At 48.1% G+C, this 26209-nt stretch overlaps 3 protein-coding genes across 9 annotated transcripts in view; 1 reads left to right on the top strand and 2 right to left on the bottom strand.

The window, feature by feature from the left end:
• TSC2 (TSC complex subunit 2) overlaps nt 1-13507 on the bottom strand; it is a 29156-nt gene extending 15649 nt beyond the window's left edge. For all 4 annotated transcript variants that reach the window (XM_075286059.1, XM_075286058.1, XM_075286057.1 and 1 more), the window contains exons 1-23: nt 13406-13507; nt 12055-12213; nt 11583-11669; nt 10994-11104; nt 10734-10878; nt 10318-10435; nt 9255-9303; nt 8629-8754; nt 8308-8381; nt 7608-7734; nt 7344-7487; nt 5195-5332; nt 4702-4805; nt 4095-4176; nt 3165-3320; nt 2828-2929; nt 2459-2581; nt 2023-2129; nt 1322-1478; nt 1125-1247; nt 834-968; nt 347-536; nt 139-232 (exon numbers count right to left, since the gene is read on the bottom strand). In XM_075286059.1, coding sequence (XP_075142160.1) covers nt 139-232; nt 347-536; nt 834-968; nt 1125-1247; nt 1322-1478; nt 2023-2129; nt 2459-2581; nt 2828-2929; nt 3165-3320; nt 4095-4176; nt 4702-4805; nt 5195-5332; nt 7344-7487; nt 7608-7734; nt 8308-8381; nt 8629-8754; nt 9255-9303; nt 10318-10435; nt 10734-10878; nt 10994-11104; nt 11583-11669; nt 12055-12192 — 2630 coding nt within the window. In that variant the 5' untranslated portion in view covers nt 12193-12213; nt 13406-13507. The remainder of the gene's footprint in view (nt 1-138; nt 233-346; nt 537-833; nt 969-1124; nt 1248-1321; nt 1479-2022; nt 2130-2458; nt 2582-2827; nt 2930-3164; nt 3321-4094; nt 4177-4701; nt 4806-5194; nt 5333-7343; nt 7488-7607; nt 7735-8307; nt 8382-8628; nt 8755-9254; nt 9304-10317; nt 10436-10733; nt 10879-10993; nt 11105-11582; nt 11670-12054; nt 12214-13405) is intronic.
• A 94-nt stretch (nt 13508-13601) lies between these two features.
• Nucleotides 13602-19051, top strand: NTHL1 (nth like DNA glycosylase 1). The gene is made up of 6 exons (XM_075286064.1): nt 13602-13680; nt 14171-14388; nt 16950-17120; nt 17381-17540; nt 17747-17852; nt 18614-19051. Exons 1-6 carry the CDS (start codon nt 13602-13604, stop codon nt 18705-18707), a joined length of 828 nt encoding a protein of 275 aa, XP_075142165.1. The 3' UTR covers nt 18708-19051.
• A 1893-nt stretch (nt 19052-20944) lies between these two features.
• NHERF2 (NHERF family PDZ scaffold protein 2) overlaps nt 20945-26209 on the bottom strand; it is a 59311-nt gene continuing 54046 nt past the window's right edge. The window contains exons 7-9 of one of the 4 annotated variants that reach the window (XR_012717397.1): nt 22621-25343; nt 22528-22589; nt 20945-22463 (exon numbers count right to left, since the gene is read on the bottom strand). Coding sequence is in view for 1 of the 4 variants with exons in the window: in XM_075286063.1 (XP_075142164.1) it covers nt 25185-25343 (159 nt within the window). In the remaining 3 variants the exon portion in view is untranslated. Of the gene's footprint in view, nt 25344-26209 lie in introns of all 4 variants that reach the window. The other 3 variants (XR_012717395.1, XR_012717396.1, XM_075286063.1) reach the window with 3 other exon arrangements.

Raw genomic sequence — 26209 nt, forward strand, 5'->3', positions numbered from 1 at the left:
TGTGCATGTGCACTACATGGCCACTCATTGATTCCTCAAGTGAAAGTGCCTGAAGCCTCAGCGATCATTAACAGCTAACCGCCAGGACCTTGGTGCTCAGCTTTCAGGGGTGCGGTCACATATAAAGCAGATACTCACTTTGATGGATTTGTGTAGGGAAGAGAAATAGCAAACACACTGACATAATGCTCCGCAGCAAAGTTCCCATAAAGATGTGGCAGCCGAGCGAGAGCTGAAAAATAGAGAGAGTTTACGCTTATTACTGCACAAGCTAGCGATTGTAATACCAAACTCCATCACAGGTGGCGTATGTGTTACCTTCCAATGCCGTGAACACATAACTTACTGGACAAAAACTCCAACATGGGGATAGCCATAGTGACGGTGGCGGAGATGTGGGTCAGCTTCACAATGAGCACTGGTAAGGATTTTATCAGGATCCCTGGCATCTCCACCATGCACATGGACAGGGCAACCACACATTGCTTGGCACAGCGGTATATAAGACCGGTCTCCAGACAACGCACCATTTCCTTCTGCAAACAAGAATCACCAGGCAGGACATCACATTAAGACCTGATACCACAACTGCGGTCCTATAAGTGCTTGCTGATCACCCATGGACTATATAGGTCTGAATGGACAGTAGGTAACTCTGTAAGAACGTGCACACATCCCACCCACATTACAGGTGCTAGTACCACAGTGAAGAAGGAGTCCAGGAGGTGGAGCCACCAAATCAATGTAAAGTAATTCAGTAAAGAGTCTGACGGGGTTGGACAAATTTCCTTTACTATTGTACATGAGAGTCAGGGGCGGTCATGGAGTCATACCTGCTTACTGATGTCCAGGTAAGGGTGGTAAGAGGTTAATGCCGTCAGTACAGGAACCACCGCAAGCTGCAGGTCCGTACGAGAGAAACCATCCGGGGTGTTGTAGAGACGGTCACTTGCACTTCGGTCTGACAGCTAGAATACAGCATTGATGGGGTTAAACCAGGATAGCCAAGGCTGTTTTAAAGCAAAGTAGCGTAGTGCCTCTAAGAGTCAGGATCCTATGGCGTTACGGGTTCATCCTGGAGATGAGATGTTTGGATACACAGATTTATATTGTAGGACACTCACCATAGTACACAGAGATGCAGACAGCTGGTCAATGTTACAGGGGGAGGACAGGATGAGGAGTTTGTAGCGGAGACACTCGGGCAACTTGTTGAGAACCAGTTTTAGGACCTTCCAATCCGTCTCCTACAAGATGAAGGGTAAGAGGTCAGAATATAAGAGTCAGAAAACCCCAAGGAGGTAAAGTATGAGCCCCAGACCTGTCTCAGGCATTGCAGAATGACCCCAAATGCCAAGGAGAATGGCAGAAAGCCCATGCGAGGAGAACCGCTCTGAGAGGTCAGGCTGGGACTGCCAGACGGAGGTGACAGGGTACCAGAGGATTTCCTGTCCGCCGCCCTCTTCTCAGACTCCATCCTAAAAAACAATTTTGCAAAAAAATAAATTAGAATATTCATTTTGCAGGATTTCAGCTTCAAGACCTCAAATTTATGGAGAAAGTGTATATGTAACTTGGCTGCTGAATTAAAAGCAATGGCCAGAAGACAAGTAAATGGGTAGAGGAGTTACTGTTATGTGAAGTAGGTCTAAGTGGTTTTCCCCCCATCATTAAGATAAGTCATTGATCAGTGTGGGTTCAACACCAGGCACCTCCACGATCAGCTGTACCGTTCAGAGGAGCGCTGCAATATGGTCCTGTATTATGCCTGGTATCGATGGTCAGCCCCATTCGTGGGAGAATAGGAGGTAACTTGCAAATTGGTGATCTACATTGAATATTGGGGTTGGTCTTCCTTTTCTGAACAGGCTGGTAGTGGCATGATAGTTAGGCAGTGCACACAACTACTCCATTCACTTCAATGTAAGCACCGGAGATAGTTAATGTATTGAACATCCCATAAGTACAGAGACCCAGTATATGAGAAATCAGAACTATATTAACCCCTCCTCGGCCACTTACACAGATTCACAGAGGCAGTGCGGACTGAACCTTACAGCTCCATCCTTGTTGGGGAGACCAACGCGTTTCAGGGAGTCAGCTCGCAGCAGCAAGAAGAAATCAAACACCTATCAAGACAAATGAATAAGCCGTAAGCAAACCTCATGCAGAGAGCACAGGTCCTCTAACGGCATGCCCTTAGGATCGCACTGGTCAGGATTTTCTATTGGTGGTTCAGAAAAATGTCGCTTTAAATGGGCCAAAAATGCACCAACATTGAATCTTAAAAGCCAGCTAAAAGGTTGTATAAACCTAATCTAGATGAGGTAAAGCGAGGCCACTCAGTCACTGTACCTGGCGTATTGTCAGCCCTCCTTTAAGTCTGAACTGTCTATTAGTAAATCTGGTCCATTGGGTCATTTAGGCCCTAGTAGAGAAGAAATGGACAAAGACTCACCTGGAGGCGAATGCTGCTGGCCATGGGGGAGCTGTACAGGTTTATGTAGTGCAGTTGGATATGGTTGACCAGCATCTCGTACACACGCATGGCATGACTGGCAGGTAAGCTATACAGCTTGGTCTGCAGAGAAGATAGACAGATTATGGAGTTATTCTCTCTGCATTGCCTGGATAGCAGCGACTCTGCCGCCCGCTGTGCTGACAATGCTCATTCAGGTGAATAGGAGGTGAATAGAGGAGAAACACAGCAGGTGTAGTAGTGTGACCAGTCAATCGTCAGGACTGGGGGTCCAAGTGGTCAGACCCTCGACTTGTTATACTGCTGCCAATGCAGTTATATTAAGACAGGTTAACGTCTTAATCCCACCTGTAATATAACCATCAGCCCCAGCACTGAGGTCTTCACGTCTTCCAGGGATGACGCCTCCTGCCCTGCAGATTCAGACAAGGTCAAAGAACGGGTCACAACCTAAAACACAAAAAATAAGGAAGGTCAGAGAGGGACTGTTCTAGAATATACCGCCATATGGTTGTGCTAGGCAGTTTCTGAGGCAGATCCACACTAGGAGCTTCTGCATTGGGATGTAACCATCTTCTAACCTAACAGGACAGACACGACAGAACCAACATTACGTGATAGGATGAGGTCAACCAAAGAAATACATCCATGACTATCAAAGAAAGAACACTGAAATGCCCCTCACCCGCTCAATGATATCCATCAGGCTGTTGAAGTGACAGGAGTGGCAGCATTCAGCCAAGTCCACCAGGAGTTGGGTGGCAAGTTTGCGCACCTGATGATCCTTATCTTCTGGTATATGGGCCAGCTGACAAGTCACCACCTTCTCAATCAGTTCCTCCTAAAGACACACAAAAGCAATATGGGAACCTTGAAATAGCTCTACCTTTACAGAGCAGAGTCTAAAGGCACGACTATCCGTACCAGGGGTTATATGGCACCTTTATTGTAAAACAGCAAAGTGAGCGACTTTCTGCAATCTGCTGTTGTGCAACTTGGATACCTAAGATTTGCAACACCCATCAGACGTACTGCAAGACGACAGAGTATCTGCAGTGTGTGAATATGTGCAATTATTATATTGCCAAAATGTGCAAAAAATCTGGAATGCTTTACAGGAAAGTGATTTGCAGCAGAAACTGGCTTTCAGTGAGGATTTTAAGTCAGCAGCTTTACACTGTGTAATTTCATCCTTTGCAAAGTTACTTTGTGGAAGGCAACTCCCTATAGATCAATGCATCAGAAGGATGGCGCTAGAGCAACTACTCGATTTTCACTAAGGAGGTCTATTTGCATATTCCTTTCCCAAAGTTCTTGGGAAATATTTTATTGTTCTGTTTTTTGGCCTGGAACCAAAGTGAAGAGGCTCACATGACCGCATAGGCCGATCAAAGGCCTGAGGAGTAATTAGGAAGGAACCGATGACTTATGTGAATGACTGGTCATGTGAGCCGCTCCACCTCCGACCTGGAGAGTCCCAGCATTGGAGGGAACCATGTAGCTCCAAACCCAAGGCTAAATCGGGTCTAAATCAATATGCAGAATCCAACTTGGGTCAGGCAAGACACTTCGGACGGCAGTTGTAGGTGAGGATATTGATAAGAGGAAGACAAACCTCATAAAACTGTCTGTTAATGCTGAGAGCGAAGGACAGGACATCCAAGACCTTCATACGTACTACACAGCGAGTCTCACTCCTGGAAGATAAAGGACGCCATTAATGTCACACATCACCAATGCAACCAGGGCCACAGAGACACGGTTAGGCCCTATGTACATGACTGCACAGTCCAGGACGGATCTGATGCTCCTGTCTGTGGAATATGGAGCACGTCCTGTGCAGCTCCACAACAGAACGGAACAGAACCCTCCACTGAAATCCACAGAGGGCAAAAGGCGCCTTCTGTTAAAATCAGAACACCCATCGGCCTGCACATTCGTCCCTAAGCATGAGGCCTTTACAAGACTCAACCCTAAGCTGATGGCAGAGCAAGTGTTCAGAATGGCAGAGAGACTGGAGCAAACCCTCAGCTGTGAGAAGTCTTACATCTGTACAGTCTGGTTGTAAGCAAGAACGTTCCTAGTCATTGACAGCAAGCAGAGATCTTGGGAAAGATGACAAATCGAAATACAAGGTATATTAGAAAGTTCCAAAACTTTTCATTACACAATGGAAAAACTTTATGGACCTGAATCTGGAAAGATTTCTGAATCGACCTGACCTGAAATACTTGTCCATGAGTCTCTGTAGGTCCTGCACCCATCCGTCCTTCCCTGGGTGAATGCTCTGGGCTCTGTATGTTATCAGGTTCACAACAGAGGTGGCCTGTGAGGAGAGAAAAGCTGCATGAGCAATAGATTAGGGCTACAAGTGCCGGGACCCTGGGTGAAGGCCGTCATCCATGTGACCGGGGAACGCCACATAAGCTTTCACTTTCTTCAGGGAGCCCGGGCCATGAAATGTACTGGAATACGATATCTGCTGGGTGTATACGGCTGAGATGTGATACCAAGCACAACCACTATATAATGTATAGTACGGTGACTGGGTTTCTGTAAAGAGGTGGCAGCTTTCCTCCAAAAAGCTGATCAGTGGGGGCTCTGGTGTCAGACCCCTGCTGACCTATACTAAGGATAGCCCAGGCAACCACCTGATCCCACAATACTTATAATGACAGTCTATGGGCAACAGGTAAAGTATAAAGGGAAACTCACGGGTCGCTCATCAGAGTTTCTTTCAACAAGAGCAAAGAATCTCTCCTCATCCCCATGGAAGTCATTCTGGTCATGGAGCTCCTCTATAGCGGTCAGCAGGTTGTGCACGGCCGTCTTCAACTCCTGACTCCGCAGCACCTGAAACACAAGCAGTGGAGCGCTCTCAGATATGTAGGCTCATTCTAACAGGGTTTTATAACTTACCATCAATAGGAAGCTCCACAGGACAACTGTTATGTAAAGAATACACTCATCATGCAGACAATGAACAAGCAAGGAATGCTAGATTTCAGCTCTGAAGCCTACCAAATAGTGAGCGCAGCCCTGGAGTATAATACAGGATAAGCAATGTAATGTATGTACACAGTGACTGCACCAGCAGAATAGTGAGCGCAGCCCTGGAGTATAATACAGGATAAGCAATGTAATGTATGTACACAGTGACTGTACCAGCAGAATAGTGAGCGCAGCTCTGGAGTATAATACAGGATAAGTAATGTAATGTATGTACACAGTGACTGCACCAGCAGAATAGTGAGTGCAGCTCTGGGGTATAATACAGGATATGTAATGTAATGTATGTACACAGTGACTGTACCAGCAGAATAGTGAGCGCAGCTCTGGAGTATAATACAGGATAAGTAATGTAATGTATGTACACAGTGACTGTACCAGCAGAATAGTGAGTGCGGCTCTGGAGTATAATACAGGATAAGTAATGTAATGTATGTACACAGTGAGTGCACCAGCAGAATAGTGAGCTCAGCTCTGGAGTATAATACAGGATAAGTAATGTAATGTATGTACACAGTGACTGTACCAGCAGTATAGTGAGCGCAGCTCTGGAGTATAATACAGGATAAGTAATGTAATGTATGTACACAGTGACTGTACCAGCAGTATAGTGAGCGCAGCTCTGGAGTATAATACAGGATAAGTAATGTATGTACACAGTGACTGTACCAGCAGAATAGTGAGCGCAGCTCTGGAGTATACAGGATAAGTAATGTAATGTATGTACACAGTGACTGCACCAGCAGAATAGTGAGCGCAGCTCTGGGGTATAATACAGGATAAGTAATGTAATGTATGTACACAGTGACTGTACCAGCAGAATAGTGAGCGCAGCTCTGGAGTATAATACAGGATAAGTAATGTAATGTATGTACACTGACTGCACCAGCAGAATAGTGAGTGCGGCTCTGGAGTATAATACAGGATAAGTAATGTAATGTATGTACACAGTGAGTGTACCAGCAGAATAGTGAGCTCAGCTCTGGAGTATAATACAGGATAAGTAATGTAATGTATGTACACAGTGACTGCACCAGCAGAATAGTGAGTGCAGCTCTGGAGTATAATACAGGATAAGTAATGTAATGTATGTACACAGTGACTGCACCAGCAGAATAGTGAGCGCAGCTCTGGAGTATAATACAGGATAAGTAATGTAATGTATGTACACAGTGACTGTACCAGCAGAATAGTGAGTGCAGCCCTGGAGTATAATACAGGATAAGTAATGTAATGTATGTACACAGTGACTGTACCAGCAGAATAGTGAGTGCAGCCCTGGAGTATAATACAGGATAAGTAATGTAATGTATGTACACAGTGACTGTACCAGCAGAATAGTGAGTGCAGCCCTGGAGTATAATACAGGATAAGTAATGTAATGTATGTACACAGTGACTGCACCAGCAGAATAGTGAGAGCAGCTCTGGAGTATAATACAGGATAAGTAATGTAATGTATGTACACAGTGACTGTACCAGCAGAATAGTGAGCGCAGCTCTGGAGTATAATACAGGATAAGTAATGTAATGTATGTACACAGTGACTGCACCTGCAGAATAGTGAGTGCAGCCCTGAAGTATAATACAGGATAAGTAATGTAATGTATGTACACAGTGACTGCACCTGCAGAATAGTGAGCGCAGCTCTGGAGTATAATACAGGATAAGTAATGTAATGTATGTACACAGTGACTGTACCAGCAGAATAGTGAGCGCAGCTCTGGAGTATAATACAGGATAAGTAATGTAATGTATGTACACAGTGACTGTACCAGCAGAATAGTGAGTGCAGCCCTGGAGTATAATACAGGATGTAACTCAGTATCAGGCTATAAGTCAAAATACATGACTACCTTGAGCTGCTGGAATAATCTTGCCACAATATCCAAGACAACATCCCATGTGACAGCCTGCAGATCCCGCCCGTACTTCTTGACCAGCCTTGTGATTGACAGGACGATCTCATAAGACACCACTGCATTGGGACAGTTCAGGGCCTGATCAGAGAACAGGAGACAAAAATAAGGTTCCAAGACAGAAAGAACGTCACACAACCCGGATGTGTCCGGAAGCTGAAACACTAGGCTGCGATGTCTCTGCTTTCTGCAGTCATTTACCTTTAGAAATGAGGGGAGTACAGATATTGGGGAGTTCTTCAAACAATATAGTCTATGTGCGCCCCACAGACCCATTCCAACAAAAAATACGGCTCCTCTGAGCAGGGGGGCGTCCTCCGAATAAAGTCTGAAAAGACAAAATAGCATTTGCTCAATTATAAAAGTTAAAGTGCTTTTTTTTGGGAGGGAGTTACATATTAAAGGCCTACCCTGTGACAGAGAATCAATATCAGGCATAGGAGGCGTGCAGCCTGCTTGTATTAAAGTAATATAAGCGGAGCTGCAGTTCCCCAGAACCACCACTATGCAGTAGACGGGGCTGCAGCGCTGTTCTTATTATATCAATAGCTGCAGTCTGCACAAGCTCCCCGTCCACTGCAGCAGGTGACCTGTGCGGGGTCAGAGTGTCAAACCCCCACAGATAACATACTGATGACCCATCCTGTGGTCGCCCTATGACGACAGATTTTAGTTCCGCCATCTCTTACCAGTTCTATATGAAGGATATGCAAATCTGTCTCCCAAGATGTAAACAGGGAGACAGTGCCTCTGTTATGCCGCCCTCTATGGGAAGCACCCTGAACATCATGCCCGACTTTCCCAGACGTCTTTACTGCATAATGCGGGGTTCTATACGATAAGATATACAGCTCCGTAGAGCAACAGCTCGCCATCCTCTGCAGCTGTAGACGGGACTTACTTTTCCTCCATAATCCGGCTCATGGTATATATAGCGCTGTGGCCGAGATGTGTCCCCAGGAGGTTTCTCATCAGCTGAGGAGACAAAAATAAGTCGGAGAAGCAAAAAAGAATGTTACAAAGATAACTCCGTTATTATAGGTCTATAAAGAGTCCGGGTGGGAGGAGACGGCCATAGAAATACTGCGACTAACAGACAGAGGCACAATACAGAGGCGTAACAAGGCTCCAGGGACCCAGTGCAAAATCTGTAACGGGGCCCCATCTACACTATGCACTTAGAATACTCGTATATTTTACTCCGGTCAATGACATGCCTCACCTTCCAGCAGGGCTCACACAGTTCCTTGACGTTTATGGTCCGACATAGTGTGATGACGAAGGTGGGGATACTCTCTGAGGGCAGGCAGTTATAGCAGACCACCGCGTCCAGGACCTTCAAAGAGACCTGCAAGAGGTAGGAGCGTGATAAAGTGTCCAAAAGTGGATTATTGCACACGCTGGATGTCCTATAAGCTGAGCCGACCTCCCCATTCACATGCATAGTCCTGCAAGGAGTCCCCAATAAAAACCTGCAGTGTATGACGATGGCCTGACTGTACTGTTACCACTACAATAACTACAGAGACACTGCAGGATCTCATATTACCTTGAATTTTTCAGGTTAACCGATATTGGTGACCTTTCCTAGTCTGGCTAGGATATGTGGCAGGGGTCCAACCTGTGCTGACAGGGACATGGCAGAGCGCCCCCTTCACCGTTATTCTCCTATATAGTAGGGTGTATGGGACAATCAATAGGACCCCCGAAAACTGCAGGAAAGTGTAAAAGGATGCAGGACTGTGCCCCCTTCATTTTTAGGATTGTTGGTGGTTCCAAAGGTCAGACCACTACGAATACCCCTTTAAACTACCCTGTCACTGATGGGACGATGAACAAACAACTGACCTCAATATCGTAGGAAGAAGTGGTCCGGTTACAGAGCAGGCAGATCATTCTGGGAGAGAACCATCAGAAAACACAGGTTAGGACACATTACACAAACCCCAATGGTCATATGAAAGAATGCTATGAATGGGTTAAAATATCAGAAACCTATAGTGAGTAGTGGTCTTCATGACCCCCTTCCATTGGTATTATAGACCCAGGTCTGACACCAATCTCAGAATATCCCCTTAAAGAGGACCTTTCACCATATCCGGGCACAGGCAGTGTTATATACTGCCAGAAAGCTGACAGTGCGCTGAATTCAGCGCACTGTCGGCTTTCCTGATCCGTGCCCCGTGTAAAGCGCTATCGGTCCCGGTACCGTAGCGCTTTACAGTCAGAAGGGCGTTTCTGACCATTAGCCAGAGACGTCCTTCTGCCTTGCGGCGCCTATCGCGCTGTGCTGTGGAGCCGGGAGGAACGCCCCCTCCCTCTGCTCACACAGCTTGTCCATAGACGAGCATTATCAGGAGAGGGAGGGGGCGTTCCTCCCCGCTCCACAGCACAGCGCGATAGGCGCCGCGAGGCAGAAGGACGTCTCTGGCTAATGGTCAGAAACGCCCTTCTGACTGTAAAGCGCTACGGTACCGGGACCAATAGCGCTTTACACCGGGCACGGATCGGGAAAGCTGACAGTGCGCTGAATTCAGCGCACTGTCAGCTTTCTGGCAGTATATAACACTGCCTGTGCCCGGATATGGTGAAAGGTCCTCTTTAAGGGTAATTTCACATCATATTGGCAGAATTGGTAGGACTCCAGCGCTGCAAGGCTGCAGTGCTAACCACTGAGCCACCGTGTTGCCCTCCTGTTGCAAAAATTTCTGAGACTAACTCCATTGCAGAAATTTCCACACCAAACCTGCCGTATGAGAATTTACGATCAGTTAGGACTATGGACCCTGAAGATAAGCTGCTGCCCAATAAGGAGCTTGCTGACTGTTTCCACGTTGCTGCTTCAGGAGTGTCGTCACATGGGTATACAATAATATTGTGTAGTGACTTGTGAAGTGCCGGCGATACTCACTGCACCATAGCCGCAATGTAATTCTCCAGATAACAACTGTGAAACTTCACCAGATTCACCAACACCAGCAGAAAATCTGGAGTCAAAGCGAACTCCATCCACTCCAGGACAAACGCCGCTGAAATAAGAGGAAGACATGATGTTACCAGCAGGGAATACAATCCTAAAGTCATCAGGTTATACTCTAGTCACAGCCAAAGCTGCAGCTCACTGAAGTCAGCAGTTGTTGAGTTGCATGTCGCCTATACAGGGACTGAGCATTCTGTTTACTGCCATGTGCAGGACACCAGAAGCTGCTGTGTACTGCTGATCAGTCCCGGGGCCCACACTCAGCCCCCACCAATAAGGTATTTAGGGCCTCTCCCGAGGACAGTCTATACCATAACTTAAGTCCGGACGACCCCTTTAATACCTACCCAGGTCCTCCTCCAGATAGGCGATGTCTCGGCCGTTATCGGTGAGAGCTTTGAAGACCTCCAACCTCTCCCCAACATCCTCATTGCTGGGGTAATCCTTTATAACACGGAAGAAATGGGCCCGGAGAAACCCCAGTCGGTCACCCTGCAAAAAAAGGGGACATTCTTATACCACGTGCCCCCGTCAGGCTGATGTAGAACTACAACTCCCAGCATGTCCTCACTATTGATTACCCCACAAGGTGAGCCCCCCCCCTTACCTGTCCTATAATGAGACTTTTCATCAGGTTGAGTACGCCGTGTCTGGCCTCTGGCTGCTGCTCAGGTTGCAGGAGATCAGCGATGGAGGTCCAGATGGCTTCCACTGCGTGCTGGAATTGTACAAGCAAGATGGTGGCGAATCATGAAGAGAATTCAAGAACAAAAAAAAGCTTAGGATCTGGTGCTGCGGTTCTGTTCCTCCCCTATGCTTTACCCTGCAGCTGTGCTTGCCCCTCCCACTGTCTCTGCACAGACAGACCCTGATTATTGCTATGCTCTAGAATGGCAACTCCCGGTGCAGTGACCTATAACCCTGCTGGTGTGGGCTGCTGCATTGTTCTTCCCACCATGCTTTACCCTGCAGCTGTGCTTACTCAGACAGGAAGCATAAACCCCTCCCACTATCCCTGCTCAGACAGACCCTGATTATTGCTATGCTCTAGAATGGCAACTGCCAGTGCAGCGAGCCATGACCCTGCTGGTGTGGGCTGCTGCATTGATCTCCCCCCATGTTTTACACTGCAGCCTCTCTCTTAACCCGACAACCAAGGTACACGTAACTCAAAGAGAACATTTAGTGACACTCACATCTTCAAATTTTTTGGTTTTTGCCAGCTCGCAGACTTGACTCATGGCTCGGACACGTATGTTCAGCGCACTCTCTGAGCTCAGCTCCTGATAGAGGAAAAAGTCAGATGTGAACAGGGATGAACGAGGGTGTAAGTATAAGACTGCCGTATAAAGAGCGGCCAAGACGCGGCAACCAATCAGAGCGCAGCTTTTAGGAGGTGAAGGCCGAACAGTGACTGACAAAAAGTGACCCTGCTGCCATAACAATCAGACCCATCTTACTTTATGCATCATGTGCAGCCTCGGGGCTTCCCCCAAAACACAGAACCCAACAACAAAAGGAGCCACGTAGACTCTCAGTAGTGCAGCCTCAGTCACTGGGCCTGTGATAGCAAGTGATCCCATCTCAGCACAGCAATGAGATAGTAACATATAGTTTTCACATTTGTGACGTGCAGTAAAGGATCCTTCACATTTCGGCAGTTCTCACTTTCTGGAGCTCCGCTGTGATGATGTACTCCGGCTGCCGCCACTCGGGATGTTTGGACTTCCCACGTGAGGGTTTCAGACCCAGGAACATTATCACCTTCTCCTTCAGACCGGGGTCTTTGCCCATTTGTTTCGCCATGGCTGCAGGGATTGGGGGGCCCTAAAAGAACACAGAGATGTCACATAGATGGCTCCGTATATAGGGAGAACAAGCAATATACTGGCTGGAGCAAGACATAACTTAAAGGGATTGTCCACAACCATAAGGCTACTGCAGAACCTCTTTTTGAAGACTAATGAAAACATTACAAACCAAACTCCGCCTTCTCAACGAGGTTCTGCAGCAGCTGGACTGTACAATGCGAACTGTTCAAGTGCCAGCCAAGGAGTGACACGGCAGCGTTGTAGAAGAGGTGCTGCAGTAGCTGGAGGGCAAATGTCAAGGGGAGATACAGCAGGCAGCAAAGGCCAAGAGGTGCTGCAGCAGCTGGAGGGCAAATGTCAGGGGGAGATACGGCAGGCAGCAAAGGCCAAATGTCAAGGGGAGATACAGCAGGCAGCAAAGGCAAGAGGTGCTGCAGGAGTTGGGGAAGGTGCAAACACAGGGTGCAGGAGCTGAAAGGTAAAACATGAAGAGGTGCTGCAGCAGCCAGGGGAAAGGGGGATAGAGACGGTGAGGTGTGGCCGGAGGAAACAAACACCAACACATGACGCAGCAGCTAATGGCAAACACCAAGAGGTGCCGCAGCAGTAGGAGAAAAAGGGGGCAGACACTTCCAATTGACACAGGACTGGGGGGAGTGTAATCACCAAAACATGATGCAGCAGTCGCAGGGTAAACAACAAGAGGTGCTGCAGCAGCCAGAGGAAATGGGGACTGACACAGGGGCTGGGGGAGTGTAAACGCCAAGATACAACACAGCATCTAAAGGGTAAAGAACAAGAGGTGCCGCATCCACCACAGCAAGGCTTAACAGACGCCAAGAGGTGCCGCAGGAGCTGGGGGCAAATGCCAAGACATGACGCAGGAGCTGGAAAGTAAACAGCACATATAGGAGAACATCATCAAGAGGTGCTGCAGCAGCCAGGCCAGTCTGTGACATCAAGCACCAGTGCAATAGTCCATGCATAATTCACCAATCCCACCGACTACAACTCCCAGCATGCCCTGGGACACGGGGGCAGTAGTGTGGCCGCAGAATACAGGACTAGAAGGGGAAGTGTCTGCAGACTGCTGGGGAAGTAACAACAACGTCAACAACCTCCGAGCAGGCGCAGACACCGAGCAAACAGGCGCAAACCGGAGCCCGGAGAGCCCCCACTGCCCGACCCCTCAGCACCACCGGACTGACCTGGAGCTCCGCAGCCCTCCTGTCACTCGCACGCCCGGCCAGCGCTCTCTACTTCAGCTCTCGGCTTTAGGGCCTGCAAGCACCGCCCCCTCCCATCCCTGGCTCCGCCCACCTCGGAGGTCACGTGCTGCATCCTGGCAGAGGTGACTGCTGGGAGTTGTAGTTCTGGGGGGGTCCCTGAGCATGTGAAGGGGAAATGAGCGCTGGAAGGATAACAAGAAGCGGGAGGAAGATACTCGGAGGGGGGAAGGCCGGGAGCCAGGAGCAGGCCGCAGGTAGGGGGTGCTGCTCGTCATGGGATGGGGTGTATGTGCCCAGTACTTATGGCTTGTATATACTGCACTGTATAGCATGTTATGTAACATGTGTATGCCACCTGGTGGCGCTGTCCTACCTGCAAACCGTATATTAGCTCCCAAGTTTTGCTCAATTTGCAAATTGCTTAGCCCCGCCCCTCTGATTCATTTTTTTGCAGCATGTCATAAAGCAAGATTCTGTTGCATGTTATATATGACTCTATTCCAGTATATCAGAGAGATGTGCATAAGATGTAACCAAAATGAGTGACAGACACGTCCCCACAGAAGGTTATAGGGGCCAAACAAGGCCATAGTGTAAGTTGTGGTCACTACCGGGCCCCACAGTCTGCAGAGCCCAATGGCCACATTAGGAGACGCCGTATTATACACGGCTTTAGAATGGGGCCCCTATTACCTGCATAAGAAACAGGACAAACCCGAAATCTAATCCCTTACTGTTTTTCAGGTCAGGTTGTTAAGGCAGCGTCACCCGGAGGAGCAGCGAGTAAGAGAAGGATCCAGGTGCAATATGAGGTGGTGGAAAACACGGACAAGAAGCTCAAGTGGGAGCCCAAGAATTGGAGGAAACAACTGGAGAACATCCGGCAGATGAGGAGCGGCCGTGACGCCCCCGTGGATCAGATGGGGGCAGAAAAGTGTTTTGATCAGAACGCCGAGCCCCAGGTATTCCCTGATAATATACAGCACCAACATGGCTACAGTGCTAAGTGCAAAAAATAGCACAGGTGACAAATCGGAGTAACTTTCATGACCAGTTTCTAAGTCTTAAATACATAATTCCTGTCATTTATGCTTGGCCCAAGGCCCCATACAGACAAGACAGTCTGACCTGACCATACATCTAGTCCACAGAGTCCTTGCACTATAGTGATCTGCTGGGAGTCCCGGTCTCCTTGCAGCTATACCGTCCTGTACTATATACAACATGGGACAGCGGAGCTTGGGCAGGCCGGGACTCTCCGCATTATAGATCACAATGAGGCGAGAATCCCGTCTCCTGACCAGGTTCGGCTGATATACCTACTGGATTTTCCAGCCTCGATTGCCTTGTGTGCATGGGGCCTAAACATATCCCTCCCATTATTTACAGTCCCCAGCTGAGGGGGCCACACTGATCTGGATGCGGCAACCGTGTGCAGGCGAGTCCCGGGCTACCTGTGGTGGTCATTGACCGTACAAGTATGATTTTGACACTGATGTATTACTTGTGCAGTGGGCTGCAGATGGTTGTCAGAACCTGTGTCTGTCTGCTGTCTGCTCACACATCTAATTCAATGGTTTCAGATTAGTCAGAGTATTCATCTTCATCGCTTTAATGTCAGGGTGACTTTTTTGGTGCAACAGCAGATTATGCAACCAAAAATGTATCTGAAGCTGCTGCAAAAAAACAGGTAAATTGTAGTCAAGCAAGTTGTAGCCAGTGATGGCAATGTTGTGTGAATGCAATGAGCAATAAACAGGGTATTTTTTTTGTGACGGCCATGTTCCATCATGACACCATAGTCATTCATTAGATGCGACATTGCAATATTCATGTCGCTCTGCAGCCTTGGTCTATGACTAGGGTTAGACGCAGGTACATGTCAAGCCTCAGACCATTTGTGGAACACCTTGCTTGGAGAGAGGCAGCTGCATGCTGTGTATCTTCCAGTGCCCAGTGAGTATCCTATTGTAATTGATAGAACCCGTGCACGATACTTGCTTTGCGTTGAACAGTTTGCACAGCGATGGTCTTACCCAGAAAACAGATGTCCCCATTCATTGTCAAATTTGGTAGAAGAATAGGCCTAGAGATCTCCTTAAGCTGGCCTGACAGCAAAGATTAAGGGTAACATCCTTTGGCAATCCAGCTGCTGTGAAACTACAACTCCCAGCATGTTTCATTCTCTTCTATGGGAGTTTTGAGAACCGTAAACCAAGTATGCATGCTGGGAGTTGTGGTTTTACAACAGCTTGCATGCTGCAAGTTGCTGAGCCTTGGCATAGATGAATGCTGGCCTATCTCCTTGGCTCCAAAGGCTTTGACCAGTGAGTTATTTATGATTGCAGCTTCACGTGCCAAACGTGAGATAAGCGGCATCAGATGTGTTTGCTGGCTGCTTATCCCGCTCTCCCTATCCTAGTAAACAATCATCATCTGCCTTTGTCATGTGTCTATTTCTAGAGTGATTTCTAATCTGTTTTATGTAGTTTAGAATGTGACCACAAGATGGCAGCACACACCCACTGCCACGCAATCGGAAGGTTTGCCCTGGGTCTGCTTTCTGTTCAACGGACACAAGTCTGCAATATACACATATATATATATGTGTGTGTGCGGAACCCAGGACATATTATACTTATGCTTAAAGGGGTCCTCCAGGTTTTTATCATTCTGCCAGAATCCAAGTCATCTGTTCATTACAGCAAGATGTCGGTGTAGTCTCCTGACATGCTGTAGAGGGGGCATCTTAGCAGGGGACCCCCCGTCAGCCGAACTTGCTATAAAAGAACATGTGAAAGTTAAGGGGAGGTGGAGGGTATACAATCCCTTTAATCTTCCAGTAGGTTCTTCTTTGAACTGGGGACCAGTGCCAGGACAGCGCACACATTGCAAGCAGATGCTGCAAACTGGCCCTGGTACAATAAGGGCATCTCCTCAGGCCCGGCGCTGATGTATGGGCATGTGTGCCAGGATTAGACCTGATCTCGCTGACCTCTGCCGTGACACTACAACTCCCAGCATGTTCTGACATACACAGGCCGGGGCCAGGCGTGGGCTGCGTGTGATTTCTGTGTGTGTTTGAAGATACCTTGCAGCAGATGTCTGCTTTATGGCCTCCTTTGCTGGAATGCCAGTAAATTCCCATGAAGTCTCCCCCACCACACACTAAGCAGATGAAAGACCTATCTATATTTACATCTGTGTCTATGTCTGGATTTATTGCACCTTATATACAGATCTGGCGCTGTCTACGGCTCACTTGTGCGATATTTTCTGATGTACATTGTTGGCGTTCAGTATTTCGGATAGTATAACCACATTATAGGGGATAAGTGTATGCTCGGTAGCAGTCTTACCACTAGGACCCGCACCTATCATGAGAACGGGGGTACCTTGTATTCTGTCTGAGTGAGGGTCTTTTATTCCAATGATCCTGAGGTGTCTTACAGGGGGCTACTCCCCTTTCCCTATTCAATACATTTGCATGCCCAGCCAAGGCTTCACCCGTTGTGTTTTGTAGGTCATGCGCTACCAGGTCCTGCTGTCCTTGATGCTGTCCAGCCAGACAAGGGACCAGGTGACCTCCGCAGCTATGACCAAACTGCGAGAACATGGCCTGACCGTGGGCAGGATACTGGAGACGGATGAGGAGACACTGGGGAAACTTATCTATCCAGTGGGATTCTGGAAGGTGACTGCACTGTATACCCTTTATTATAAAGATATCAGAATTAAAGGGGTGGTCCCCAGTGTCCCCCTATAAGCAAAGAGTGGCTCTTGCTTTGTAGGACTTCTCATATAGCAAGGACATCCATGCACTGGAATGGTCATCATGTAGTACCAGCGTTCTCCTCTAGTGGCTGCTAGATAGCATGCAAAGGAAAGGATCACCAGACAGGACAACCCCTTAAATTGTGCAATAAGTGACATTGTCTTGTTTTCTTACCATAGAACAAGGTTAAATACATCAAGAAGACGACGGAGATTCTGCAGGAGCAGTACGGTGGGGACATTCCTGACAATGTAGCAGAGCTGGTGAAGCTTCCCGGGGTGGGACCTAAAATGGCTCATCTGATTATGGATATTGCCTGGAATAAGGTTTCTGGGATTGGTAAGGATGAATCCTGCATCTTCATTATGAAGATCTTCTATTAGTCGCAGTTGCACTCACTTACATTGGTGAAGGAGTCGCAGGGGGGGGGGGACATTGCAGCCTATGATCTTGTGAGAGGCGTCGCGGCCAAAGTCGCCGTGCAGCCCCAGCCTAAAGCTCCTTGCACGTGGAGTGATAGCTGTGACCGGGTCCTGTCTCCTCAGGTGTGGACACTCATGTGCATCGTATTTCCAACAGACTGAAGTGGATGAAGAAAGAGACTAAGACCCCTGAAGACACCCGTGTGGCCCTCGAGGACTGGCTGCCAAGGTAAGGTCCGAGCTGGCCACAAGCCTTACCTACCAGTCCTTGTGATCCCTGTTGGAGGAAATCACATGCTGAAAGATAGAAGAAGGGCTCCAGCAGCACAGAGTATTTCAAGAGTAGAGCGTACTGACCTTGCAGAAGCGAGTGATCTCTTGGAAGGTGCTGGTTCTCCTTGAAGAGATCCAGCTGGTGTAGAAAGTCTTATAGGCAGTGGTCCATGGGAAACGCTTGTGCAAAAGATGTAAAAAGATTGTAGCTCTAGCGCTACCCTGTAAATCAACGTCTGACCTTAAGGCCCAAGTCTGAGGCCTCCTCCCTGTGCGATGACGTCACGTTCATCTGTAACATGGTGCAAGTAAATGAGGCTGAGCTGCAATACCAGGCACGGCCACTATACAATGTACAGTGCTATGCTCGGTATTCACTGAAGAGGCTACAACCAGCTGATCGGTGTCGGACCCCAACGAATCACATATTGATTTGATGTGATGTCATCAATACTGTAAAATTCCTTAAGTGTTGCACGGCTTTTAATAAAGTTACAGGTCATTACCTATAGGTGACGCTAGTGAGACAGCTATCTTCTTTCTGGAGGAGAGCTAATTTGTATTGGATATTGGAAGGCATAGCCTACCCCAGCACCGGAGCATAGTAAACCGCAGACCTGTCACCCTGCCATCTCGCTGTCCCTGCGCTCCATTTAATCTTGCTATGACATCACATCCCCCCCCTCGTATCTTGATCTTTGACCTTTGTGCTTATAGGGATCTCTGGAGCGAAATCAATTGGCTATTAGTTGGGTTTGGACAGCAGGTCTGCCTCCCTGTGTCACCCCGCTGCGCTGACTGCCTAAACTGAGACATCTGTCCTGGAGCAAATAAAAAGAAGTGACGAGACCCCGGGTCCTGAAGAAGGTGAATGTTTCTGGAAGATTCAAGGTGGGGGGGGGGGGGGGAATCCTTCAGGAATAAATATCTCACGTTGGAGCACACAGCATGTCCATGCTTTACACAGCGCAGTGATTTCAATCAGAACAGTGTAATACCTCATTTGTCCTCTGGGGTTGCTGCAGAAGAATGTAACACTTGCTGGCTGGTCCTCCAAGGAATGGATCTGTGATGGATCCTTATAGCAAAAAGAGATTTTCTACAATGGACAATCCCTTGAACCCACTGTAACAAGATCTAGTCCCCATTTCTCTAGTCCTGACACTACGCTGTATGTACTGTAGGTATATATTTCTATATCCTGACACTACGCTGTATGTACTGTAGGTATATATTTCTATATTGTAAATAAAAGTTACGTTTTTGTACATTTGGAGATTTTCAGTTGTGTAATGTTCTTTCATTTCATATATTGTATATCATTAAAGGATTTGTCCCACAATTCATTGGCTTTATTCACACACTGCAGATTTTGTCAGCCTATTTGGGGGGGGAGTAAATATTATAGTGACTGTGCTTGATATTACAGATCAGCTCGTTCACTCGGCCATGTGACCTATGAACGTGACATCATACACCTTGTGAAGCGGAATCGGCACTGGGGAGCGCAGCTACGGGTTCAAACATCTGACCCATGGGGATCCTGGGTATTGGATGCCCACTTATCTTCAATTGACCTATGTACAGAATGTCAACGTAGTATGTTGAGGAGGGGGGGACAAATTCTAGGACATTGTCCATCAGGGAGGGAGGGGGTCTGCACAGTCCTACATTAGGACAAGCAGTGAAGCTTAGACTAAGTTCAGATCTGCAGCCGATGTCTGTTTTGGAGACTCTGGCCCAGATATACTATTGGATAGTCTAATACTACACCAGATTTATCACAGTGACTGATGCTGGATATTAACTCTCTCTGGTGTCTCTTTAGACTGCATGCTGCATTTATACCACCTTTTTGTTTGGTTACTTCGAACCAGAACTCTTTCTACATTATTTTGGTGCATTTAAGCCACACCCACGTATCAAATTCTAGCTCCACCTAGATCAGCGGTTTTCAACCTGTGGGACGTGACCCCGGTGAGGGTCGAACAGCCAAAACACAGGGGTCACCTAAAGCCATCGGAATACACATATTTCCATTGGCTTTAGCCCAGGGGTCCTCAAACTACAGCCCGCAGGCCACATGCGGTCCACCAAGGACACTTATCGGATCGCTCACTAACGGGGAATCGGGAAATTGTATGTGCAAATGAAAGCTGTCAGTTTAGGCCGCGCGACCGTGGCCTACACTGACTACGGAGAGTGACCTCTGCCCCCGATGCAGGTGCGATGACGTCATCGCTTCTCCAGTCTGAAGGAGGAGGACGCGCGGCGGTGGCTCTTCATGGGTAAGTATGATAGAGTGTGTGTGTTGTATTGAGGAGTATATAATACAGTGGGGTGGGGGCCGTACTGAGGAGTATATAATACAATGTGGGGTACTGAGGAGCATATAATACAGTGGGGTGGGGGCCGTACTGAGGAGTATATAATACAATGTGGGGTACTGAGGAGCATATAATACAGTGGGGTGGGGGCCGTACTGAGGAGTATATAATACAATGTGGGGTACTGAGGAGCATATAATACAGTGGGCTGGGGGGTGTACTGAGGAGTATATAATACGGGGGGGGGGGGGGGGGGGGTCAATTATACTGACATTTACCTGCACATTTTAGCAAGGATAATTAATCTTGACATAATCCCTTCAGTTTTTAGAGCAAAATTACAGTTTTGAAGTAGCCACCAAAATTATTTTTTGGTTTGGGGTCACCGCAACCTGAGGAACTGTATCGCGGGGTCACGTCATTCGAAAGGTTGAGAACCAGTGACCTAGACGCACCACTTTGTGCCATGTTTACGCCAGTTTTTAGTCAAAACCAGCACGACTACATCAGGGCCTGTGACAATGGGCAGCGGAGAAGGTTCTACACGGGGGACTTTCTCCTCCGCCGGTTTCAGACCCCACACTAGTCCATGGCGCCCGTCAGACACGGTTTTAGCAGTCTAGCTCCTCCGAAGGACGAGACCAGCAGAGAGGCGACTCTAGTGTGTCCCTAGCCATAGACCCCCCTCACTCTTGTGTGCAGTCATAGGACGCCAGCCAGGTACTTGGGAAAGCCTTTATTATGCACATAGCAGTTTACAATATGGTGTGTCGTAGATAAATGTTATCACATATGTGCCTTACATACTTACAGGTTTAAAAGTACAAAAATATGATTCCAAACAGAGCTACATATAGGCAGCGTCATGGCCGTGCGCGGCGCAGAGATCTCCGGTCTGTCTCTTCTATAAAAAAAAAAAAAGCTGTCCGTCATACAAAACTATACCGCAGACCTCTGATTCCACCAGCAGGGGGCAGTGCGCCTGCCATGCTGATGAGACGTGGTGTAGTATACAGTGGCATTAGCCGGGCACCTTTCGGTCATAGTGGTCAGGTTTTTAAAACACTTAAAATAATCCTACGTCCATTTAAAAAAAAACAAAATCCATTGGTTTGTTAAAAATATAATAATGAGCGACATCCGGTTCCGACCGCCACGTCCTTCATATGTATACGCATAACATGCCGTCTCCACGCTTCAGTCCACGTACTTGACCATTTCCATCCAGCACCCCAGGGTGTTATGGTCGGCACTTCTGTGTTATTAAGGAGGGAGGGGTGACGTAGGGCGAGCTGCGATTTCGGCGTCTTCTGCTCCTTCCTTCCCGCAGTGCCAGCACATACTATTAGTCCTACACAATGGCAGCCAGTTCTCCTGTCTATGGCATAAACCAGTGGGCGAGTCCGGTCACCGCAGCTACTCGGGGGTCACTTTCCAAAAACTTTCTACATAATGGCTATTGTTCACTTTAGCTGGCCGCAGAGGTTAGAGTCTAGAACTTGCTTAAAAAATGGTGAACGATGGGACCTGAAGGCTGCGCAGTGGGGTCTGTCTTGTAAGTGATGGGACCAAACTGTAGAATGGCTGCAGGGTCATGGGGGTAAACTCAATGGGAGTGATGGGACCAAACAGGACCAGGCTCAACCCTCAATGGTGAGTGATGGGACCAGGCTCAGCCAAAATACTGAACGATAGGACCTAAAATGGCACCAAACTCAACCCCCAATTGTAAGAGATGGAACCAGGCCCAACCTCGGTCATGAATGATAGGACCCAAACAGAACAATGGTGCCAGGCTCAATCTCCAATGGTGAGTGATGGGACCAGGCCCGACCCTAGTGATAGGGCCAACCTTAACCCCAATAGTGAGTGATGGCCTCATCACCGGGGTTCAGCCTGGTCCCAACTTTAACCCCAATAGTGTGAGTGATGGTACCAAGCGCAACCACAATGCTGAGTGATGGGACCAACCTTAGCACCATAACAACAGGAGTGATGGGACCAAACAGAACAATAGGACCAGGCTCAGCCAAAATCCTGAACGATAGGGCCTGGAATGGCACCAAACTCAACCCCCCATTGTAAGAGATGTGACCAGGCCCAACCTTAGTCATGGGTGATAGAAGCAAACAAAACAATGGTACCAGGCCCAACCCTAGTGATGGGGCCAACCTTAACCCCCAATAGTGAGTAATGGTACCAACCTTAACACCATAGTGAATGACTGGACCAAGTGCAACCTCAATGCTGTATGGTGGAACCAGCTTCAAACCCAATAATGTGTATGATGGGACCAAGCTCAACCTCAATGCTGTATGGTGGGACCAGCTTCCAACCCAATACTGGGTGATGGGACCAAGCTCAACCTCAATACTGGGTGATGGGACCAAGCTCAACCTCAATACTGGGTGATGGGACCAAGCTCAAGCCTATTGCTAAGTTAAGGGACCAACTTTAACACCATATTGAGTCACTGGATTAAGCTCAACCTCAATACTGTATAATGGGACCAAGATGAACCCCATGGGACCCACCTTAACCTCCGTTCTGATTTATGGGACTGAGGTCCGCAGCCATACATTGCCTACCTGGGTGTGTAGATGAGCTAGAAGCTAAGGCCCCGTCATGTCAGCTAATCTTGTATATAATGGCTGCAGAATGGACATACGTATGACAATAACCCCACACCGAGCGGTCCTAAGACTTCAGCTCAAGGATCGGTTTCATCATATTCAGTCATTTACAAACTTTCTATCCCTATCCATCACTATATGGGGTTACCCCGGCCCAGTGGAGCAGGATCTTACAGCCGTAGCATCATGTGGTCAGCACATGAAGGTCCTGCACCTACACCTGCAGTGACGTCTGACCGTAAAGGTTCATCCCAAAGGTCAGCAAGTACACGAATGATCCATGGGACGATTAATTGTGCCGAATCGGGAATTATCATCAGACAACCTTATAATAATACGAGTTTTCCTCCAACTCCCCGGTGTGGCCTGATAACTATAGAGAATGACGACGTGACCCTTACGAGGTCTGGATCCTCTAGATTAAATACTCCATGTGTTTTACTATCCAATGGCTGATGTCCGCCTGCCTTGCAGTAATTGGGCGCTTTCAATATGGCCATGAGGGGGCGCCGTTGTCTTAAACATGTGTAACAAGGAAACTTTTCTTTTGTTGTTGTTTTTCATGGAAAAGAATTATAGTAAAAAGATATTTTATTTGGCCAAATTCGACCTAATCCCCCGTGACGTGATTAAAACAGCATTCCTGGGTCAGCTTAAGGTCTATAGATTTTGTAAGAAGAGCTTTCACACGGACAACATGATCCGGGCAGCTTGTTAATCCGGGACATAAGAGGTATTAACATGCCGCAGGGTTAAATTATATATATTTTTTTAATAACGGGGGACTTCCGAGGCCGTGCGTCAAATCTTAGCCTATCCATTAAATACGGCTTTCACCCCTGACCCAAAAAGCCATATTTTGCAGTGAAAGCAAAGCGGCCAAATGTTCCTGTATTTTTTGATCTCGCTGAAAGGATCTATTGTAGGAGGACAGAGGACCGTGTCTGCTAATGGGTGGGGAGCTACAGCCAACGTTACCCTGCCCGCTCTGGAAAAACCGATCTTCAGCCCAACCAGTCCTGTATGCTTATGGACATTTGCCCGACTACCCAGGTGCTGGACCACTTACAAGACTGATGGGAAGGAGGTGGTTCCCGAATCTTCAGCTGTGCCCCAAGGGGTTAATCTAATCACTGCTATATGTGACATCTCCCCTATGTAGAGCTACAGCCAGGCCTACCTGCACCCGGGCAAAGGTTCAGTTCAGTCCTCTCTGTCTAAATATATAAAAGTGGCTTCTTGTCGCCCCCATGACGGTCCACACACGGGGCACGTGCCCCAGCTACGCCCCTATATCTTTGTGCTAAGCTCGGGGGCACTTACTCCAATTCTCAGGGGTAGACTGCTGAGTGACTTGACTCCGAGCCTTGTTATTTTTCCATATAACTCAAACCATGTGCACATCGAGTGGGTAAGCGAGAGCCAGCGGTTCTGGGCTGCAGTGAGGAATGTGCGACCCCAAGGGACAGTCTGACGTGCGATGCTCTGCCTATTCCACATGAGGCCCGAATTGTGCCCCCCTCCCCCAACCCACAGATGATAACACAGAGGGGGTTGCAAGATAACTCTGAGACGTATCATCCCCGTATTCTCATGCACTACTTTCCGCTAGCAGGGGGAGTTGGCAGCAAAAGTGTTAACACAGCCATGTCTTCCAGCTGTCAGGACGAAATTGTGCAATCTTCCTATCTAGTGAGAATGCATGGCCATGATTTAAGGTTCCTTGGAATGTTTAGGGTCTTAGTGAGTGACTTTGGGGAGGTGCGCACCTATAAGAAGGCACTCGGCCTGCTGACATGACAGGTCTCCTGGCGGAGGAAATCCTACATCCTAATCCTTGGTGGAACCGCAGGACAGGATGAGGAAGCAGTCTTATAAACACAGGAGGAGGACCACGCAGCTGCCAGGACCCCGCTGGTTTAGCAATGGAGAACTGCTGTCCTTGTCGTCAATTCCCACAATTCATTGCTTTTTCTGTCTACATTCCAGTCTTGAGTTAGATTCTTCTTTCAATCCCCCCCCCCGGTACACCCGTGACCCATTAAGACAATAATGCCCGCACAGATCGCACCCTATTTTCCCAGGCCCGATCCGTCCTCTGATGCTGGTGTGGGTATAATATGTGGCCTGGCACTGAACAGTCAACATGATATGCCTTGAAATGCCACATGGCTGAAATGGTTAAACAGATATAGGTTTGGTGACGACCTCTCGTTAGTCGGTTTTTAATCTGCGCCCTCCGGGTTAATACGCAGCGTTTAGTGGGAGAAAGGGGTGTGAGTCCTGCGACCGCTCTCGTCCCGACCGTTCCTGTTGTGAGAGGCGAGATCAGAAGTTGCTGAAGAGTTCGTGTTTCTTGTTCCAGTCCATTTGGGGAGCCCTTTTGTTGGCTCTCTTTGCGCGGGCCTTTTCCTTTGCTTCGGCTGCTGTGGGGCTGAGACGTAGCCCGCTCTCTTCAAAGGGATCTTTTCGGATCAGGTCGCCTGCCTGGAACACAAAGGTGTGAGGTGGAGTATTAATTTAATGTCTTTGTATATATAATCTACCAGGGGCGTGTACAAGGGGGCGGTTTTATGGCTATAACCACCCTAGTGCTGAGCATCTCTGGCCGCCAATCTCCTAGGTCAGAGGTGGGGAACGTACGGCTCTCCAGCTGTTGCAAAACTACAACTCCCAGCATGCATACTGGCTCTGCTGTTCTTGGAACTCCCTTGGAAGTGAATGGAGCATGCTGGGAGTTGTAGTTTCACAGCAGCTGGAGAGCCGAAGGTTCCCTACCCCCGTCCTAGGTGACCATCAGAAGGCTCATTGGTGACTAGGCCCCACTCTGACCAGTACTGATGGAGGCGTTCATTGGTTACCATAGGGGCCCCGGCAGTGAGTACGGTTCTGTACTCACCAATCTTAAGATTACACTCCTTCTCTACACCAGGACCGGGGAATCTTAAGACAGGAGAGTACACAACCATACTGACTGCCTAGGCCGTGAACTGCGTGGGAGCTGAGCTGGGAAAATATACTCGATGGGGGTCACTATAATGTGTAGGGACACTTACAGAACAATATACTGTGTGGGCACTTATATGGTATTTTACTATGTGGGAACTCTACCACCCCCTGGAGAACCCCCTTCACATTGAAGGCCTAAACCCTAAGGCTGCACTACTGGATAACATTTCCCCTTCTAATCTGCAGGATTGTCACAGAGACTGTGGATCGAGATCAGCAAATATATTGTTGTCATTGCCGTGTAAGTATATGGCTGCTGCTACACAATACTAGTCTGCTCTCAGATGACCTCCGGTGACCCATATAAGATGGCAGCTGCTGCGTCCCAGCACATAAAGGACTTG

Source organism: Leptodactylus fuscus, chromosome 8 (genome assembly GCF_031893055.1).
Source record: "Leptodactylus fuscus isolate aLepFus1 chromosome 8, aLepFus1.hap2, whole genome shotgun sequence".
Classification (NCBI taxonomy): Eukaryota; Metazoa; Chordata; class Amphibia; order Anura; family Leptodactylidae; genus Leptodactylus; species Leptodactylus fuscus.